The following is a 22,038-nucleotide window of genomic DNA, read 5'->3' as shown; positions in this document are numbered from 1 at the left end:
AAAAAAATCTGTCATTGCAAAATATATATATAGGGCAGATGAAAAAGTACAAAAGTACATGTCATTAAGAATTCTAGCAAAATAAAAGTAATAATCATCAATGGTAAATTTGAAGCAGCCTTAGTAAAGAATTTCATTGTGGGGAAACAATATACCTGATCGTTAATGGTGGAGAGGAATGACACTAGCATTTCATTCATTCAAACACTCTTTCTTAACATAATGACATTTGCCACTGATTCTAACTGTGCAGCATTAAGTTGAGTTGGTTGTTGATTTGAACTGTTCTGTTCATTTCAGTAGTAAGTTGTTCCCAGTGGTTCCCAAGCTTTTCCAACATTGCAATACAGAGGCCAGATGATGCCTTCATGATGCTCTCTCATTTTTTATTTCAACGATAACTCTCCTGTTGCTAACCTGCCATCCATTTTGATCCTCCAGTTTTTTGCCTTGGATGTAAATTTTTAGTGCACAGTCAGACTGAGATAGCGAATAAGTAAATGATGTGTTCCAGCAGTGATAACATAACATAACAACATAACATAATGACAGTTCCTATCATGGGTTTATTACAGTGACTGGCCTTAATACAAGAAAAAAATAAACAATTAAAGTGAGTTTTTCAACATTTTCAAATATCATTTCATTTGAAAAATTGTTAAAACATTAATATATTTATTTTTTCCTAATATCATTTCTAATTAAAAATATATATATAAAAATAATTTTAGATTATAATAATTTTAGATTTTTTTTTAATAATTAAATTTATGTTTACAATTTAGAATATTTTTATATTTATAATGAATGATTTGTCAGCCCACTTGGAATATCTTCATAGCCCACAAATTGGGAACAACTGGTTTATACTCTTCAAAATTTATTAGATAATTATCTGCATAAGACTTTCAGTAGGTTATCACAGCTGAGCAGGTGACACGAAACAACACACAAAAAGGATTCCAAGGTAACAATTAGTTTGTGCACTGGAAGGCTCTGCGGCTGGAAGTAAACAGACAGGAATGGCACGTAAGGAGAGAGCCCTGACCTGTCGCATGTGGATACTACTGTGCACAAAGCTTCTGTCTCATCAGTTAAAGATGAGGCAGGAATGTAGAGTGTCTGACTGAAAGCTCCAGTCGAGAAAGTGGAACAGGATATTTCATCACAGCTATGGGGGAAAAACCACTGAGCTCCCAATAAGACGATAAAGACTCTCTCCTCACCTGGTGACATGCCCCCCCCCCCCCCCGACAGAAACACTTCCACCTGTCTGTCTGTCTACTCGTTAGCAAGAATCTGAAGAACATCAGACAGATTTGTTTAGAACTCTGGTTAACAAATTGGCCTGACCGTCAGGACATTTTGAAATCATTACTAATTTACCGTAATACTGTAAATGTTGTGTGTGTGTGTGTGTGTGTGTGCGTGTGTGTGAGACGGGGAAGTCCAACATCGAGGACTGCCAAGTCAGCGAGTGAGCAGCACTCACAAACAGAGAACCCAGAAGATGAACAAAATCATTTGCAGCTGTGGAGTCCGGATAATTATTCAGCTCTGGCAGAAAAGCAAAATTCATATAACCTCTTTCACACTTATCACACCTCTTTCACACATAACAAGTTTTTGAAATGGCCTATTTGGCACAAGGAACAAAAAAAAATGTTGCAGTTAAATATGTCATTGACAAATCACCGCTGTGGTAGATTAACTGTTATTTCAGTTCTTCCTTTCTTATGCGGAAACCCTCACAGAAAATTAGATCAAGATGGATTTTCCCCTAACACTAAAGACAGATAATAGGCCTGCATCATTTATGCACAGTTGAAGGCCAGCTGAAATTACAATTAGTCATTCCTTTCTCTCAAAATCATGTCAAGGGGACTTTTAAGGAATTGTAAATATTGTTTTATAAGCGGGAGAAGGGGAAAAAAAAGAAGGTATTGGGTATCTGAAATACTCTTTCATGCTCAAATTCTCTAGTGAGTGACTGGTGCATGTGTTTGATTGACAATGTGAGCCAGGGGAGGGGCCCATACAAGCCAAGGAGAGACAGAAACGACCATTTAAAGCATCTAATGTGAGTGAAATGACCTTTGAATGTGCAGCAGCTGAAACTAGCCAAACTCATGTTACACTTTTCAGTGCAAGAGGTGCAAAAAGTACCAACTATTTGTGAATCCACAACGATTTTAGTGTGAATGTCCTTCCTAGAATTCCTAGTAACTACCATTAAACATTCAATAAAACTTTAGAAATGTCCTTTAAAGACCAAGCGGAAACCTCTGAGGCTGGAAAATGAAGCCAACACCAGGGTGCCAACACCTGCAGTTCCTCTAATGGCCACTAGAGTCCGGCTCCAACAGTGAGTCAATCCCCATAGACTCCCATGTTAAAATGTCCAACTTTACAGCAGAAATAAACATGTTTACAGCCTGTTTCATTACGGTTCATTCGGATTTAACACCTGGAGTGTTAAATCAAAAGCATCACACAACTTCCAGTGTGAGGGGCCAAAAGATGTATTAAAGGAAAACCTTTACACACATAAATAAAACAGACATGCCTACATTTACATACATAGAGAGATATGTGTCAGAGAGAAGATGATAATTATAAGCTAATGGAGTGAGAAGTTCTAAACTATAAATGTCTCCTTTTGATTTTTTCTCAGAGGAGGAGAAGTCGTGATTTACAGAGCAGGTCTGTCTGTTTGAAACTGTTCTCCCTGGCATGGAAATAAAGAGAATATAAATTCTTGGCTTTTCGACTTTAGACACACAACCAGTCAAAAGAACACAGAACACAGAAATTTTTCAGCTGACAAATTGACATAATTCAATGTCTTGAACATGTAAATAAACAATTGGATATTTCAAAAACAAGGAGCAGCTGAAGTCACTCGTGACGTTCCTTGCACAGTGGTAATCAGACATGCTGCTCTTCCATCATTTTCTCACCATTCTGACAGCAACATACCGTCCTACCTCCTGTACTACAGTATTGTCCTACAAATACATCTGAGAGTGTAGTTTGTACAGACAGAGGGTTTTTAAGTCTCCAACCTGAAGGACTTTTTTGCATTAAAGGTCCATACAGTGTAAAGGTCTCTGTCCATGTGTTGTTTGATTATAGATCAGGTCTAGATTCTATATTAACACTGTGAAAGTATCAAAGCCTCAGTCCACAGAGAAATGCACACAGCCTGTATTCAGAAACTGAGCCTTAAAACCAGCTGTCAGGACTTCTGGAACTTTGTGATGTCACAACAAAGCAGTCACTGCTCTCAGCAACGCCCCAAGCCCCGCCCACCTGGACCCACCATCCAACCTTGCACGATTTGGTTTTCAGGTGTTTGCCTGAAATCTGCTGTATTTTTATTTGATCACTCAGAAAACAGTCAGCCAATCAGAGGAGAGACTCAGAGCCTGCTCTCTTCCGATTGGCTCACCGACCTGTTGTTACTAGAGCTCCAGAGAGAAGCCTGAGAGAGGAGATGTGAAACTACATTGAGATGGTTTTTTGGTTCTTAAAAACCACAAATATATCTTCTTATGGATCAACACTTCAAATAAAACACAGAAGAAGTGTAAAATATGGAGCTTTAACTTTCAAGGCAGGAAAGCTGGAAGTTTTTTATGACATTTACATGATTATTCAGTTTTTGTGACCTAAACTTTTTTTGTATTTTTGTACCTTGGTCAGTTTACTGCTCACCTTTGTACTTTTTAAGGTTTTTTACTGGACATGAGCTGCTGAAATTCCAATAAAAACTGGAAAAAGGGGGGTGTTCTTTTGACTTTTGACTGGTTCTGTTTCTGTCCTATTATTAACTCTATAACTATAAATAAATAAAACCGTATTAGACACTAAAAGTAAGAAGCGGCTTGGGACTGATTGAGGTCGTCGGTTTGGTTACCTGGACTGGCAAGAAAAAAAATGTGGACGATAGGAAGAATAAAGGATTCTTCCTCTTCTTCCTCTTCAAAGATAACGCCCTAAAATCGATTTGTTCTACCTGCCAAAAGATCATTATTTTCCTGCATGGATCAATTCCTCTTACCTTCAGTAATGGTTTTGGGATTCATAAAACAAATGTACCCACAGTTCTTTTCTGGAATAAGGGTTTAAAAAGAGCTGGATGTTTCTTCTGTAGTTAAGAAAACAGATATTTCATCTATACAACCAGAGAGAGAGAGGTTCAGTTAGTCTCATTGGGAGTTTGTTAAATCATGTAATATTTGGACTCTGAACACAATGTCTGACGTCATGCCAATAGCGTCCTCAACATTTGGTGTTCATTGTAATGAGCGAACCCAAATTATTACATCAGTCGCTGACTTTAATGAGAACCACAGCGTTAGCCTGTTGTTACTCGGCTCTTATTAAAACTCCAGACAAATCACGGTTAAATGAGGCAGATGTTAGCTTGGATGCAGCCTGGTGGGGCGTGCTTGTTTCTGCACCCTGGGGCACTCTGGGTGGGTGCAGTTGTGAAACTGGGGGTGAAATGGACCTCCTCCCACTCGGTGTGTCTCAGGCTGGGAACAAGATGGCATGAATGTGTATGACATCACGGTGACCGGCCAATCACAACACACAGTGGCTGCGTTCCCAAAATGTCTGCTACGCAAAGCCCGAAAGATTTGAGATTTCATTTTGTTTTGTTTTTCTTGCTCAATCAAAATTGAACATTAAAATGTTGGAACTTTAACTTCCAGATCCACTTTGACCCACAAGCATTTTGGGAAACACCGAGCGGATCACATGATGCTGGAAGCGGGGAGTCTATCAGCCAATCAGCTTTAGCTTTACCTCCGTCGATTCCTCCACTCCTGCTATTGCTGGGAAGAGCTTTCTACACACCAAACACAGAGGTAGATACATCAATAAACATCACGCGAGAGGACATTACTCAGCCTTTCCCCAGCGACAGAGACAAACCTGAAATAATCACATTCAGTTAAATGGTAAGAAACTTGTACAGGAATCATGTTTACATGCAGACATCATTCTTTAGTTCAATGCAGAAAACAACAAGAGGAGAAAAGGAGCTGGTCGGAAGCTGGAGAGTTGCAGGTTCACACACCGTCCTCCCAAGAAACATGATGAGATCAGTCATTTTGTTCAGGTGCTTTATGACGTTGTTATAGAGCTGCAGACCGTCTTAGGGAGGAGCTGTCTGTTAACCACCATGATCCCAATCATTTTCTAACCATGACATATCTTAACCCACACTGTGATATTTTTCTAACCAAGTCCTTTTCCCTGGTCTTACATTACAGTAAACTCAGTCTTAAACATTGACCTTCGACGATTTCACCTTTGGCTCTTGGACATTTTTCACGGCTCTCTGGTGATTTATGGGCCAAACTATTAATTGATTGATTGAGGGAAATATAGGCAGATTAACGGATCCTTAGTTTTAGCCCTATACTTCCTTTTGATCATTTCATTTTGGAAGGCAATAAAAAACAAGATATTTCTTGAACTTGTCTAGTCTATGAAAAACACATGTGCAGTTAAAGTTTGCATTTCACTCGCAGCTGCTCACGTGGAGCTGCGAAGACTACATGTGGATCTACAGTATGTAAAACACTACACCCAGTCAATGACGTTTTATAGAAGTACTGAAGTTAATTTATTGCAAGGTGTACCTTTACCATAAGAGAGTATATTTAATGTGAAGGACCAGTCTGCTTTATCTTATTTATGCATTAATGTATTGTGATTAATAGCAACAGTTCAGGTTAGTTCATTTTCAGTTTGACCTCCAAGTACCGTGGCTCAAATTACCTGGATAAACTACCCGGAGTAAAACCCTTTTAATGTCTTGTCAGATCCTCTCACGGGTGCTTTGGGAGGACAATGTTACCATTACTCAACAAAAACAAAATATAATTCTCCTTTTTTTTCAAATTTACCTACAAACTTTTACCATGAAATCAGCTGTTAGTTTCAGGACAGAATAGTTTGAGTCTGCATGTAATCGTGACTATTACACACCAGATTTAATCTACATTACAATCTACATTTAAAGAGTATAATCTTGCTGGACGCAGACCACAGAAACAGGTTGATTTATCTACTCATGGACGAAACAGAAAGAGGCTTACTTTGAGGAACATGTATTATTACAGTGATGATAAAACAAAAAGCCGAAGCGCTGCGGTGTTTTCTCAAAGAGAAATGAACGTGATACAAGCTGCCTGAACAAGGTCAAAGCTGCTGCTGTGAGAAAACCCTCAGCTGTAAATCAAACAAAAGTTTCATGTTTTTCTTTTCAGACTTATCATATTTTCCACACAGGATGTTTTTTTGTTTTTTTTTAATCTTTGTGTTTTTCTCCATCTCACTCACATTCGTCTTTTTTAAAGAATTATTTCCTCTGTCTTGTGAGATGATCATTTAAAAAAAAATTCATGTCATTTTGTGTGTGTGTGTGTGTGTGTGTGTGTGTGTGTGTGTGCGTGTGTGTCTCACCTGTGTTACTGTGTCGTTTGGTGAAGGGGTTGAGTGTAGCTTTAGCCTTGGAGGTCCAGTTTGCGGTGCTGGAGCCAAAGGAGCTGGAGGACAAAGACTTGCCCAGGTTGTCTGAGCTCACCTTCTTGGTGTTGTTGGTGGCCGTCTTACTCCAGTCTGCAAGAAGATAAACAAACATAACGATCAGTCGGTACCTCCTGACTGATCACCTACACCACCTGATCGCGATGCTGACTCCCACCCTCGGTTTCATTCTTTCCACCTTTGTCCCTACGTCTTTGACCTTCCTCCATCTTGTCCAGGAATCTCCCTTCTCTTCCCTTCCCTTTCTTCCTTCCTTCCTTTTTCACCATGGGATGTTGTCATGGATAATTACACAACAGACATCAGTAATACGGAACAGATGTGCATGCATTTAATTCGCTGCCGCTGTCTGCAACCTGATGGTCCTGAGAAATCAGGACTCGGTTTCATGTGCATTTACTGCAGATTCAGGACATTTTTGGGTTTCAAACACAAACATTACAGTTAAAAAGTGAACATTAACATCAAGAGTCAGCTCATTATGTTCTTTTAGAAATGCACTGTTGGCATGTATCGCGTTATTTCGCAGGTTAAATAAGTCAGGCATCACCTCTCGTGTTGCTGCTGTTCCAGTGCAGTGCAATGTCTCCTTCAGAGAGAGTTCACTAACTTAATATACAGCTTGAAATGAGCATGTAAACAAGACTATGAGTCTGCAGCAATGCTAGCAGCTCTGTGAGGCTGTACTTAGACACAGCGATGGTGGTGCTTTGAGCTAAATGCTATCAACAGAGCGCTAACAATCTCCCAATGACAATGCTAAAGCAGATGCAATGTTTTCATCATTTAGCTTTAATATGCTAACATTAGCATAGGAGCTGTAACGCAGATGCAATGTTCATCATCTTACTTTAGAATGTTAGCATGCTAACATTTGCCAATTAGCAGGAAAAACTTGAGAGCAGCTGAGGCTGATGGGAATTGTCATTAGTTTCTGCAGGTATTTGGTCAAAAAGCTGTTTCAGTTCATCCCGATGGGAACACGAATATCTGGACCAAATTTTTTATGGCGATTCAAACAATAGATGAGGAAGCACAAGAGTCGACCTCATGGTGGCGCTAGAGGAAAAGTCAGAGGATCGGTAATAATAACAGACAATTCAGTCCGGAAAGTCGACTGAATGACCAACATTGCTGTCCACGGATGAAAATAAAAATGCACATATGAGGCATTTCACTGATGAAAACAAAACTAAAATGTGTGTTTTTAGCTCACGTCACATACTGACCACTGGTTACTTAATGCTTCATATATGAGCTTCAGTAAAAATCTACCTGCATAAAACGCGCATGAATGAATGGGTACATGAACTTTCTGTTTTCCTCTTTTTATGATCCTGGTTTAAAGGAGGAATTCTGCTGCTAAATACCATTTCACTGGGTTTTACACAACAATTAACTTGGAATCTTTGGTATGAAAACAGTCGTATACATGGAGGAACTACACGGACTCATCTACCGTCTTACAAATGAAATGGCAGCAGTACAGGACATCCACAGACTAAGTACACCTGGAGAACCTCCTGGTCTTCCTGAAACCTCTGTTTTATCTTTTTTTTATTAGCTGCAAAGCCGAAGACTTAGGTTTAATATTTTAATAAAACATCCTTCCAGTTTTTTTCTGCTGCTGGGATCTGACAGGAGTCCAGCAGAAGGATTTGACAGGACTCCTGTGGAGAGATGTGAATTAGCTTTATTGTCCTGTTGTGAACCCTAGGGGATCAACCTGAGACAAACAGAGAGAGAGAGACAACAGAGGGACAGACAGGTAGACAGACGTATACCTGAGTTGTCTGAAAGCCTGAATCGGCCGCAGCAGAGGTATCTCCTCCACTGCTTCTGGACATTTTCTTTCAAGGCGCAGTGGAAGATGAAGATGAAGAGACCTGGAGAAAGTCCAAAGAAGGGTGAGAGGTTTTTTGTTGTTGTTCATGTCTTATCATAGGTATCACAATTACCATTTTTACATACACATCACATTATAAATGATTCACCGTACTGATCTTGGTGCTAAATGAAACAAAAGTTCCTAAAAACCAAAGGAACATGGAACATGTTAGCCAGGTTCACAGTTTGAGGTGATTAATCCCATGTGTCACCTGGACAAAAACCCTCAGGCTGTTGGAGCGAAAGAATTTCCTCAAGAAATACTGAGGTGGAAAAGCTGTCAAGGCAAAATACTTGCGCCAATAAAATAAAAAGCAGTTGTAGAACCTCAAACAACTGTTTTCCCCCTGCAGAGAGAGGCATGTGAACATGGTTCAGACGGAGCTGGACCACTTGTTCAGGCCGCAGGAACTTTTGCATTCTCCTAAATCACTTGAATACGTCACTTAAGATCAAAGATCTTTGAGATCCAGTGTGTCATTTACTCCCCGGGATGGTACCGTACCTTGCAGTGAGTTGAAGATGGTAAAGAGGTACATGAAGGCCAGGGCGACGGGTCCCGAGGCGAACAGAGCGAAGCCCCACGTCATACCCAGCAGGAAGGTGAGGCTGATGACGCTCCGCAGGTTCCGCAGAACCTGGATCCACAACAGAACATTAAACATTAAACATTCAGAAATGTCGAAACTACACGACTACTTTCACGTGATCCGCTGAGCTCGGGTGCACACCTCCTCTCGCAGCGTGCGGTTGCTGCGTTTGCCGTTGCGGCCGCAGATCTGCATCATCACCACGATGAACATGGCCACGTTGAGCAGAAACACCACACAGAAGTAACCGACACAGGTGGTGTAGAAGACGGCCTTATTCTTGATCCAACAGCTGAGGGAAAAGAGAGGACACACACACACATGCACGCGCGCACACACACACACACACACACACACACACGCACACACAATCAAAATGGCTGAGGAAGACATAGGGCTGCGACTAACAATTATTTTCATCACTGATTAACCTGCCAAGTATTTCCTTGATTGAATCACATGATATTCAGCTCACTGGGAGATAAACCAGAGCAAATCAAACCCAAACCATCACATATCTGGAGCTGCAAGCTGAGAATATTTGGGTCTTTTGCTTGCAAAGAACTAAATGATAACTCATGTATCTAAATAGCTGACAACTGCTAGTTGTTCTCGCAAACTCCCTGCAGCCTCTCCATGAGAGACATTTTCAGAAGCACTTCGACTTCAGTATACTAACATTTTTAAAGGTTATAGGTCAACTCCAGGGATACTAAGCTTATGTCCGTGCTAATGCTTCTGGGAGGAGTTTATATTTTACAATTTCAAACAAATTACGTCGCTGAAGATTTTTTTTTGCAGGCTGATGTTTTTTAGAAACAACACTCTTGAGTTGTTTCAAAGCCAAAAAATACAACAAAGGGGTTTAGTATCTTCCCACTATATTCTACTTAGTGAAAGATCTGAAACAAAATTTGAAACCAAACCAAAAGAAAATTGTTGGACCAACTTAAAAATATTGCCTCAGTTGGTGACACACAATTCAATTAAGTTTTAACTATGTAGATTAACACAGTTGCTTTAGGTCAGATGTACTTAATAATAGGTTTGCTTTGCAACAGTTTCCATTAATGCAAATCAACTTAAATTTTCAAATTTTTCAATTTCCAATTATTCAATTATTTGCTTTATCCAAAGGTAAAATATTGCTAATTAACAACCTAATAGAATGGGTGCAGGAAAAAGTTTTTGTAATAACCTTAGTGTGTCACTATAGTTTGTTAAATGTAATTAAAATAATTTACAAACTATTTAAATCTTAACCCATTTATACCGGATGCTGCATAGCGCAGCATTGTTGATTCCTCGTCATTTTCATGATATATTTATACATATTTTACATATTTATATGCTGCATGCGTCATGAAAATGACAAGGAATCAACAATGCTGCGCTACGCAGCACGCGGTATAAATGGGTTAAGTTGGTTGGAGAAGAAAAGCCTGAGGCTCATTTATTATATAAATGTCAAAAAAACCCACTATTATCTTTACGGTCACCAAAACAGCTTTTGGACCAAGATATCTATATAAAATTCATAAAAAGGTTGTATCATTTACTTCCTTTTCTCTAATACAAATATGCACAAAACGCATAAGTTATAAGGACCAAAAACTATGGATTTAACAAGTTGTGCAAAGCAGTGCAACAAAGTATTACGTATGTAAGCATAACTTTAAGTTTTACCCAGCTGCAGCCAGCCAAGTCTGAAAAGTCAGACATATTTATGGTGTTGAGATCTAAGACGTTGTACAATTCAACGCACATGCAGATAATGATCTGGATCTGGTGGGAGAAAATTCCTCGACCTTGGTGGAGGTATGCGCTCCACTGAGTGCCATTCTACTTTAATAATGCATTTGAATAGAGTGTGTTGCTGGAACGCGATGTGTGTACATTGGTTGAAGCCAGAAATATCAGCTTTTCACATTATGATGAAATCTCATCCTGTGATGATGTTGACTGCACATTAAATACATCCTGTATCCACAACATCTGTGTTGGGTCCTGTGGTGTATTATTACCATTTATTGTTAAGACAAGTATGCTTTCCTTAAGAAAAAAGAACACGCTACAAATAATTCTGACTTGACTGTATTGAGTTTGACTTATTATTGTATTACTGTGGAGACTCACAGCACTGAGGATTCCTCTTCTGACCCTCCTCTGCCGTACTCTATCGACCCATAAGAGTTTTTATCCACTGCAACAACAATCCCCAACAACACCGCAGGGAGACCTGGAACAAATCACACAGTCGACAGATCAGCATCACAGTTCCCATGTCTTCCTCTCTTGATTATTTGTTGCTGCCAAGCCATTTATGGACACTGCTAACTATCGCATTTATGTGAATCATCAGAATAAAATCATTTCTACTTCCAAGTTGGCAGTGGCACAGAAACCTTGGTCCAGGCTGGCCTACGAATAAAGCTCAACATCACAGACAGAAACAGATAAAAACAAAAACCTAACTGTTACTAACAAGCCCACTTCTACTGGTCAAAAATAATAAATCACTCAACCTAACCTGAGAATACATGTTCTCCCAGGAGAGTGCAGTTTTACAGGTGTCTCCCGCTGCCACAAGAGGGCACCAGAGTGCAATGTTACCAGATTGGAAGAAGTCCTGTTTCTTGGCACAGCCAGTGCTCGAATCAAAGAAGACACAAAAACTGCATTTTGTATCTGAGTTTAATCCGTCTCGTATAACTTAAATTTGAGGGATTCAAATATTTTTTTTTTGCAGCTGATTTAATGAGTTTATGGATTTCTGATGCTAATGTGTTGCTAATACTCAATGTAGATTAAAACCTATAAATCAGCTCATCACAGATACATTGGCTGATAAGTGATAAGAACTTGCAGTATGGAAAGAAAAGTTCAGATGATTTAGAAACAATGTCTCAGTTATTATCTGTTTATCTGTTTCTCTTTTGATTGATTTTTTCCTTTCCTTTTTTTATTGATGTTATATATTTTTCATTTCATTGAAATGGTTCATGTTGTCTCATGTGCTGCTTCGTTACAATCTGATTGATTTTTCATATAAATCAGTCTATACACATAAGTTTTAATATGAAAACTTTGACCTAGAACACTGACTGTGAGGTCAGTTCTTTAGCACAGTGGTCCTCAAAGTGGGGTCCGGGGACACAGTGACAGAATGTATGACTTGGTCATGGGTTTCAAACACTTTCTGCAATAAAACATCTAAAAGCAAAAATCTTATAAGATGGAGGTCTGTGGTCTAATTTGTGTCGGTTCAAGTCTTTGATGTGAAAACGTTTGAGAACCATTGCCTTAGCAGGATGCTCCATACTAAACTGTGCCTTGCTCTGACCAATAACTTCAACCTTCTGGATTAAATAAACAATATTAACTGTTTTATAATAAACAGATACAGTGTTGGCATTAGTGTTTAAGCTAAAACAATCAGCCCCTCACCCCATCCGACGATGCAGAACTTGAGGATGTATCGGCGTATATAGGTGTTGAAGACCTTGACCAGGGCGATGTACATGTGGATGGACTCCAACCCCATCCAGGTGAAGGAGGTCAGCAGGAAGTAGTGCAGGAAGATGGCCACAGACATGCACAGCCAATCGGTTTTCAGACTGGCCAGCCAGCCGTCCAGTAGGAAGACCATGTTCAGGAAGAGTAAGGACGCGCTGAGGTTCATCAGGATCTTAGACGGGTAGTCACGTCGAAGTTTTCTGTGGTTAGAAAACGAAAGAGAAAGAAAAAAAAAAAAGATGTGGCATGTGGTTGAAATCTGATTTTGTTGACAACTTTCATTCACTGCGGTCGCAGCCACCCACTCGCACCACCCAGGCTGTTCCCAGAGATCTGAGGGTTCAGAGCTAAAGGCTTCCTGTGGAGCTTTATGAGAAAAGTAAAATATAGACATACATGCATCTATATATTAATTAAATGCTTATTATCCTATTTAGCAAAAGATCGCTTTTGTTCGGTCTCACTACCAACTGTGTCAGTCCTGTAATAAATCCCATCATGAAGAAAGATATAAAGTTGCCAGGATACACCACTGTGACTTGTTTAAAGCCAGTCAGTCTCCACCACCTACTGAGGGAAATATCTGGCTTGTTATTATAAAAACAATATTGATTATAGCCCCATCCTATAAGATGTAATGGTAAACTAATATGCCCAGACTGAACAGCACCGGACTCACTCAAAGGCGATGTAGGTGAGCAGCGTGGCAGCAGAGAAGATGGCGGAGATGCCGCAGCCGATGTAAGTAATGAAGGTCAGAATCCTGTTGTTCTTTGAATCTATGTGATGCGAAACTCCAGATATGTCCTGGAGTCAGACGTGCAGGGAAACCAAGCAGAACAGAGGTTAAAAGGAAAAAAGAGAACAAGAACCAAACCAACAAATAAACAAAAAAATCACTTTTAAAACCAAAGGGGACCGTTGCCCCCACCCTCTGGAACCATCTTCCTATAGTCATAAAAATGCTGACTTTCCCCCTTTTTTAACTATGTATTTTCTTAAATGTTTCCACTCCACAGCACCCAGGTTTTGAAAGGTGCTCTTCTACTTTTCTATCATTATTGTAACTAATATTTCAGGCAGTCTGTTCACTCATCCATATGTGTACCAGGCCACATCACACTTACTGTAATATTCTCCATAAATGTTCTGCAGAACATACAGATTTCTAAGTGACAGGTGCATGAAAAGAACCGGAAGTCAATTAGTTCAGTAAATGCATCATAAGTTCTTAATTTAGAACAGGCAGAAGTGTCAGGAGAACAAGTGAGAAAACCTGTGAGGTAGCTTTTATATTTTTAATTTCACACACAAACAGAAACTGTCTCACAGCCGAGTCTCACCATGAGGATGCCAAAGTGTGTCAGGTGGTTGCACAGACAGATGGTATGGTTGCTGGTGGATTCATTGGACACTCTGCAGCCTTTTCCGTTCCAGTCTCCAGACCCATCTAGTGGCAATACAGAGGTATTACATCACATACAGTATATGCCGCTAACATTTAGAGCTTACATGAAAATGGTGCCTGGGTTATTGAAGATTTTTTTTTAAGTGAGTAACAGCACAAATAAGTCAGGATCTACTTTTATTATTCAGCATCATAACCTCATTTGTTTTGTCTTGATTGAGAATGCTTTTATTCATTTCATAAACACTTTGGACGTGGGAATTCATCCTGACTTTCTACCTCGGAATTGTTATTTTACTGTAAATATATATCCTGGGAACCTTTTGGTTCAGTGGTGAGCAGAGAGATTTATCTGCATGTACACATGACCCAACCACAGACAAATACACAGAGAAGGTTATTATGACCTGGAGAATCCCAGTAGGTGAGGCAGAGTTGATAAAGAGCAACTTGGATGAAGCTTTAACAGATGGGATGTTTTTTTTTCTCCGGACACTTGAGATATATAGTTTCGTGCAAAGAGGTGAACGGCTCCCTGCGGACCCGAGAACCTGTACTGAACCTGAAATGTGTAGGGTGATGTGACGACAGACTTACTTTTCAAGCTGAAGTCCCAGAACATGCAGAATGGAGTCTTGGAGGGCTGCCAGGAAAAGAAGAGCAGTGATATAGCATCAGGTTCAGCAGACACAGTCACATAGTAACTGATTGAGTTTTGTTTCAATTAAAGTTCTCACAACAAACAGGACCAGCACAACAGACACAACCCAAGTCTAAATGATCCCATGTTTAATATCTGACTCTCACTCATACTGCTTCTATGACACTATATCTGACAAATGAAGATCAGGGCAAAGCAGACCTCAAAACTCTGTACCTGTGGAGTGAGGTGAGCAATCTCAATCTTCACTGGATCTGCCAGGTCACTGATGGTGAAGTTCCCCACACTGCTGGCCACTACGTAGCTGTTCAAACTTCGATTGTTCTGCTGTTTCTGGAAAATAACATCCCGACAAAATCTGTGAACAACTTCTTGAGGGAGTTTCTCAATGTTAGCACAGGTGATCAGAGGCAGAGCGGACTGACCTGGAAGAGGTTGGTGTTGCTGAAGAACATGAAGTTGATCCTGGACAGAGACGATCTGTCAGTCTCGCTCAGAGAGACGTTGGACAGCAGAGAGGACGGGAGGGTGACCTGAGCTAAAGGGTGAGGTGTCTCTGATTCAAAATCAATCTGGGAGAGGAGAGAAGAGGAGAGGAGAGGAGAGGAGAGGAGACAATCAACACTCAAACTAAATTCAAAGAGATTTCAGAACTTTTTAGAAACCTTTTTTAGTTTGTTCAGATTGTCTTCAAAATAAACCTTCATGACAAGTCAGTAAATCCCTTCAGAAGAGGAAATTTTGACGGCTCTGGGCGTCACCTGTGGAGTGTCGTTGTTTGGAATGAAGGCGCTGAAGGTCGTCCCGTTGAACATGGTGGCATTGTTGGCCAGTATCCCCAAAGCCAGGTTTTTGGAGGTGATTTTGATGGATGGACCATCAAATTCAATCTTCTGAACCAGCTCATCCACCGTCTTCAGAGCTCTGAGGGAGGGAGACAGAAAAGTCAGGACCGGATTGAAAAAAAAAAGCTCAGCAGACGTATGTCCTAAATCATCTTAGAGAGGGAAAAACTATATTAACAGTGAAGAATTAGAAAATACAACATCCTCATTAATCCACTAGAGCAGAGTAGAGTAGAGCAGAGTAGAGCAGAGTAGAGTAGAGCAGAGCAAAGCAGATTAGAGTAGAGTAGAGCAGAGCAGAGAAGAGCAGAGTAAAGTAAAGTAAAGCAGAGCAGAGCAGAGCAGAGTAGACAGAGTAAGCAGAGTAAGGTGCAGTAAAGACGATAGTTGGTGATCGTACTTCTCTGATGAGTTTGCCAGCACCGTCTCCGAACTGTTCATGACGTTGGAGATGATGGTGACGACAACTTTGGCTAACGAGCTGTTGATCTTGGCCACGTTCACCAGCTCCTGCACCTTCGTCACCACTTGGGACACCTGCGGGGAGACGAGAGGAAGAGGAAGAGGAAGAGGAAGAGGAGGCTGTTTATTCTCCTTTACATGCTCCCAGCACAGAGCAGAGTTTGTCCACAGTGTGTTCAGTCAAAACAGAGAAGTTGGGACTCCCACCATGGCCTCGTTGAGCTTGCCGTCGGTGAAGCTGATGAGCGTCCCCGCCACCGCAGCGGCATTTTCTGCACAACGAACACACAAAACCAATCCATTTACATATTTACATTTATCTGTCTGTACTGTTTGTTTAGTGTGTATTTATGAATTAGCTTATCTTCTACATGACCTTTGACCCTTTAAACCTTTATATCCATTTGTTCATGTTTAGTATCTGCCACCATTTTGTATCCACCTGGTTCTGTCTCAGTAGCTGATTGGCTGGTGGCTGAACGTACCTGCTGTGACCTCGATGTTGTCGATGTTCGGGCAGCTTTCGTTGTTTAAACGTGACCAGTAGGATGAGTAGTTCTGTGGACTGATCAGACTATGGAAGAGAGAGGGAGACATGCTTTTAGATATTATTATATTTTCTGATATTATTGTGTGTAAAGTTGGTCCTGCATGTGACAATGTATTTTTTAGGAAGTCTGTGACAAGAAAGATCTGGCCAATACAGCAGTTATGCTGTTGACTGTGATAGATATCTACAGTAACCAACCTGCACAAACTGCAGACCCAGCAGGAGTGTTAACGTTAAATACCTGAAGCGAGACAGGTGGGACTCAAACCAACAATCACCAACTCCTTCAGGCCCTCACCCCACTGCTGAAGCAGCGTTCAAACACAGTGTCAGAGGTGTGTCTGTTTCTCAATCAACATGTGTCATTTCAGTCCTTTTTTTTTTTTTTTTTTTTACCTGAATAGTGCATTGAGAGAGAAGCATATTGCCAAAAACGCATTATAGATTTCAGACACAGCCCCCTCCCTAACTCAGGAGAAGCCATAACCATCAAAAATTCAAAGTCAAACAAGCCTCCTCCTCCAGTTCTGCTCGGCCATCAGAGAGAGAGTACACCCACCTCATCCATAACTGTCTGGTATGGTAGCCTGGAGAGTCACACATGCAAAAAAATGCAGCACCCACCCCGCTACAGTCCCTGCCAGCCAAAACAGCCCACTTTCAAAAGGACTCTTCCCTCTAACCATAACCCAAAACACTGCAATGTTTTCTCTCAGTGGCGAAAATTGGCTTCCTGTTGGTTCACGGTGGGAGCAAACTGAGCCACTGCTTGACTAACAGTGATTGATGCAGTTACCTCACTGTGTCACGCTGCTCCTGGGAGTTCAGAGGCAAAAGCTCAGCAAATTAGATTTCAAGGGTTTTTGTCCTGGAAATGATCCTGACTGAAATTGTGTTTCACCTTTGAGTCTAACAAAGAGGGGAGGAGATTTTTTCTGAAGTTCTTACTGTTGAGTTTCTTCAAATGACTTTTCTTAGATTGATGCTCAGGGATATTTTGTGCATTCTTGAGTAACGGCTCTTCATCGAAACACAGTGTCTCAAAGAAAACTCAGTAAATTTAGTATAATCTGAATCTTTTAAAGACCTCTTTTTTTAACCACAAAGGTTTAAACATGACAAGTCAAAGTATTGTCCAAGGAAAGAAATTGAAAGAAACAGTGAGTTAAAAAATTTCAATTTATTTTTAATTTTTAATTCTTCCTTCAAGGCGATTTCCATCAAATCAGTAACTTTAAAAATTAAATTACAAAGACATTAAACATTAACTTTCAGAGACTTGACCACTTGATCATCACTAGATGAAAAGTCAGAGGATCGCCAAAGTCATTAGGGCCCATCCTCTGGGAATCATGAATGAATGTACAAAATTTGGTGTGAATCCATCTGATAGATTGCAATGTTTAAGTGGAAGTTTTGACCTGCTGGTAACACTAGAAGAAAAGTCAGAGGATCACCAAAGTCAGTAGGATTCATCCTCTGGGGAGCATGAATGTATGTACAATATTTATGACTATCCAGTTGTTGACCAATATTGCCTTCCATGGAGCTATGCTGCTAAAATGTTCAAATAAACTCCATCCTGCATGAAACTTAAAACTGGTTTATATGAGTGTCTCCTGAAAAGGTTCCATTTAGTAACAAAAACTTGTTATGCTGTTATACAGGAACCTTAATTTAGTACTATACCAATGCATATATGTGAGCATGTTTTACATTGTATGTGTTTGTGTGTGTGTGTGTGTGTGTGTGTGTGTATTACCAGGTCCTTGACACGCTCTTCTCCTTGTAGGGGAAGCAGGGCAGGTACCGGGTGACGGTGGGTCTGGTCTCAGGCCAGGAGTAAGGAAGAACATCCTCCTTTGGACAGTTTTCTGTTGGGAGAGGAAACAGGAGTTCCGTTCGGTATTTTATGATTAACATAAAGAAAAAAAAATAAGTGAAATTCTGAAACTGGACAACAGGGCCAAACAAACTTCAGGGAGCTGTTACAGATGTACACATACAAAAGACAAAGAAAGACAGACAAGATGACAAACAGCGCAAGATTGGACGGAAGAAATCCATGGATGAGAAAACTAAAGCCTGAGGAGAAACGGCACAAAATCAACAAAGGTAATCAAACAAGAAAAGTCCTGAAAGATACAGAAAAATGAATTGTGATAATGTTAGCACACAACAGAAACACTGTCTTACACAGTCTTCCTTTCACATGAGTAGATTAACTAAACGTGCTGCTATTTAGCATGTATATCAACCATCTTAGTTTAGCATGTTAGCATGCCGACATTTGCTACTTAGCAGTAAGTAACAAAAAGCTAAGATGAATAAAAGCACCTGTCATGTTAGGTGGTTTGTCATAAATATAAAATGTATTGCATGAAATAAAACTTTGACCTGATGGTGTTGCTAGATGAAAAGTTAAAGGATCACCAATGTGATAAGAGTTCATCCTGAAGGGAACATGAACGTGTGAATCCATTTTCATGGTGATCCATCTAATAGTTTTCGACACATTTCACTCACAATGAAAATTGTCAACCTCATCGTGGAAAAGTCGGCAGATCAGTAAAGTCACTAAGATGCGTCATCTGCATTCAGATTCATGGCAATCGGTCCAATAGTTGTTGGAATATTTCAGTTGGCTAAAACTTAAGATCAGTTTTGACTTGTGCATGAAGCCATAAATATAATGTAAATTTTGCCGCCAACAATTTTCTCTTGACTTCCTTTTCCTCTGAAGTGAATAGCATACTTCCTTACCAACTAATTTGACAGTGATGATGGCGATTTGCCGTCCAGCATTCATCGGTCCTGCTTTGCTGTGCAGCTTGGCATACACATCTTCTTCACTCAGACTCTCACTGGCGACGTAATTATAAACCAGCAGGGCCAGACCTGAATAACTGGAGTTAAAGCAAATCACATTCAGAAACACTTTGAGATAGAAACCAACCAAAAAGACTCAACATAACAACTTCAATACAACTGATACAAAATGACATAAAACCCCACAGGTTACCTTATCAGGTGATTTTCGATGTATAATTCGAGCTTGACACTGAAGAGAGGAAAGGTTAAAGAGGTGAGAGAACAGCTGTGAGGATTCATTTCAAAGAAATGGGTTTGGAAGAGATGTACTGCACATACAAAGTGCTGTATGTATACTGGGGATAAAGAAGCATTAAGTTCAGACTTCTATTGCCCCTTAGTACAAAATGACATTAACATATACCAGAACTTGGACACATACTGTGTTATCTGTTTTTGAATAAAATAAGTTCTACTGATGTTATGTGAAATTTCAACTGGTCCTTATAGAAGCTGTGGAGGATTTAACAACGTGTCAGACAGAGTGCTTTAAAGCGATGAAGCCATGAGTATTCAAATTGATTTTACACACCTCCTCGAAGGTCAAATTAACCAGCAACAAGGAGTAAAATTATTAGCAAAAACAGATTTCAACCCGGGTTATACGTTGTCAGAAACTCTAAAGAAAGGTTGTCGCACAAAAAGCTCCTTCATGCACTTTTTCATCTCTTGCCAATAAACGTTTTTCTGAATTACCTGATGTTCTGAACGAAGACTGTGTGCGTCCAGTTCTGAAATGTGTTATTCATCTGTAAGAAGAAAAAAAATCGAATCGATCACTCAAACCAGTGAAACAAGATTCTGCTTGTGTCTTTTTCAGAGCTGCATGCATCTTCACCCGAACGAAACTGCTTTTGTGATGAGTAACGACTTAACGACTAACGACTTCCTCTTCATGATGAACAGAATCAGCTGGTTTATTGATCACAGTTGTTCCTTCTCAAGTCCCATAATCAATGACTCTGTAAATTGCTGGAGTGGAAGGAGTTGAACATTTGTTGCTTGAGCAAAGCTTCGTTATCAGCGACACAGAGCTGGGGGCTGCGGATCCCTCAGGGGCCCAAAGGCAGAGATTTATCATGTCTGATTATTTTCAATTAGTGAATTTGCACTAAAACAGATATTCAGATAATCAGTTCCTGTATTGTTACTTCTCTTGTCTGTTGTAATTGATTTATGCATATTCCTAAATATGTTAATTATACCTTAAACAAGGGGACAATAGGGGTCCATGCCTCTTTTTATCAGCAGCAGGTGGCTCTACTTCCTCCTACTGCACCAGACCTATCATTGCTGCTCCGGGGGCCACCGAAGGTTGAATTTGCATTTGCATTATCAGTACAACTATTGTAAAGTGCAGCTTTGGCAACATAAAGCTGGACTCTTCTTACCCAGCGGGCCACATCTCGCTTTACATCACTCAGGGCTGGCAGTGTGCCCGTGGCATTCACCACAAAAGAAATCCGGTAGAACAACTTCTCTGCAAATGAAGGTGAGAGGAAAGGAAGAGAAAAATAGAAAATAGTACTTCAGTCTCAATTCACCACAGGCTATTTCACACATATAATGGAGCTTTTTTTGTGCCTGCGCCACATAGCAGGAGATGAATCGAGCGGTTGAAGCTAATCAAGTTATGTAAAAATCCAATCTTACAGTGTCAAATGAGGAGGAGGAATGTGCTGCCTGACAGATAACAACAGCACAGAGGAAGGGAGGGCAGTCATTACGACTTCTCTTCTTGGTGAATGGGATCATTTCGAATGTGTCGGGGAATCAGAAAAAGCTGCCGGAGAATATGTTCCCGCAGGCTGCAGCCATCTTTCCACTGTGTCTTTAACTCTTTTTTTTTTTTAATCTGTAAGAAGATTTTACACTTTCAACACATCTGTATGTCTGCAGTCTGACACCTCACACATTTACTTATCACACATATTAGGAAACAAAAAAATGTTTTAAAAACATTTAGAGAAAACAAATGATTCTATTCTCTAAAATATCATTATTAATAAGCACATGCCATTAGAAAATAGAAACAAGGCCTAAGACACTTATTTTGTGTTGAGTCTAATTATTTGATTTAAGTTTTAATAAGACATATTTTCCCTTAATTCTTCATTTAAATGTCTCAAATAAAGTGTGGGGTCTCTCACAGCAGACACATAGTGTGTTAAGAGTCATTTAAATGTCCAAAACAGAAGCTCTTTTTGGCATTTCCTTCAGAATAAGGCATATTTAGGGCTCTCAGCTCTCCTGCTATGCTTCACTTTGGCCACTAGGTGTCTGTCCAGTACCTAAAATTGTTAGTAAATGCTACTGAACAGTTTGGAAGAACTCTACTCCATCAGTTCTGGTGGGAGACCCTGCACGCTGCAAACCTTCAGTGATATGTTTTTCATGATGTTTAGGGAGCAGCTGGTTGTTTCAAACATCAACTGGACTTTACAGCAGTCTGTATATCACAGATGAGTTGTCTGTTGTTTACTGTGGGAGAGCAAAGGCAGCAGAGCAGGATGTCTCAACCAGGAAGATGGATGGATTGAAAAACTCAATTAGGAACAGGAAAAGAAAGAAGTCAAGAGTGGATGTAGATTTGTAGATAAAAAGAAAATGAGGCAGAGGTAGAGTGGAGTCTCTTTACAGTGATAGACAGATGAGAGAAAAAGAAGTAAAGAGGTATTGAA

At 40.1% G+C, this 22,038-nt stretch overlaps 1 protein-coding gene across 5 annotated transcripts in view; it reads right to left on the bottom strand.

Moving 5' to 3' along the window:
* Window positions 1–22,038, bottom strand: part of adgrg6 (adhesion G protein-coupled receptor G6) — a 103,918-nt gene that overhangs the window by 14,310 nt on the left and 67,570 nt on the right. For 4 of the 5 annotated variants that reach the window (XM_056405132.1, XM_056405133.1, XM_056405135.1 and 1 more), the window contains 20 exons: window positions 20,749–20,837; window positions 20,054–20,106; window positions 19,509–19,547; window positions 19,250–19,392; window positions 18,249–18,360; window positions 16,422–16,510; window positions 16,144–16,208; window positions 15,875–16,011; window positions 15,391–15,553; window positions 15,055–15,201; window positions 14,846–14,962; window positions 14,566–14,611; window positions 13,904–14,010; window positions 13,240–13,367; window positions 12,492–12,760; window positions 11,181–11,283; window positions 9,186–9,336; window positions 8,960–9,092; window positions 8,352–8,453; window positions 6,484–6,639 (listed from right to left, as the gene is read on the bottom strand). In XM_056405132.1, the coding sequence (XP_056261107.1) occupies window positions 6,484–6,639; window positions 8,352–8,453; window positions 8,960–9,092; window positions 9,186–9,336; window positions 11,181–11,283; window positions 12,492–12,760; window positions 13,240–13,367; window positions 13,904–14,010; window positions 14,566–14,611; window positions 14,846–14,962; window positions 15,055–15,201; window positions 15,391–15,553; window positions 15,875–16,011; window positions 16,144–16,208; window positions 16,422–16,510; window positions 18,249–18,360; window positions 19,250–19,392; window positions 19,509–19,547; window positions 20,054–20,106; window positions 20,749–20,837 (2,349 nt within the window). Of the gene's footprint in view, window positions 1–4,815; window positions 4,859–6,483; window positions 6,640–8,351; window positions 8,454–8,959; window positions 9,093–9,185; window positions 9,337–11,180; window positions 11,284–12,491; window positions 12,761–13,239; window positions 13,368–13,903; window positions 14,011–14,565; window positions 14,612–14,845; window positions 14,963–15,054; window positions 15,202–15,390; window positions 15,554–15,874; window positions 16,012–16,143; window positions 16,209–16,421; window positions 16,511–18,248; window positions 18,361–19,249; window positions 19,393–19,508; window positions 19,548–20,053; window positions 20,107–20,748; window positions 20,838–22,038 lie in introns of all 5 variants that reach the window. The other variant, XM_056405134.1, reaches the window with a different exon arrangement.

Source organism: Seriola aureovittata, chromosome 19 (assembly GCF_021018895.1).
Source record: "Seriola aureovittata isolate HTS-2021-v1 ecotype China chromosome 19, ASM2101889v1, whole genome shotgun sequence".
Lineage (NCBI taxonomy): Eukaryota > Metazoa > Chordata > Actinopteri > Carangiformes > Carangidae > Seriola > Seriola aureovittata.
The sequence above is the reverse complement of the archived record's forward strand: the minus strand, read 5'-3'. Positions and strand labels throughout refer to the sequence as shown.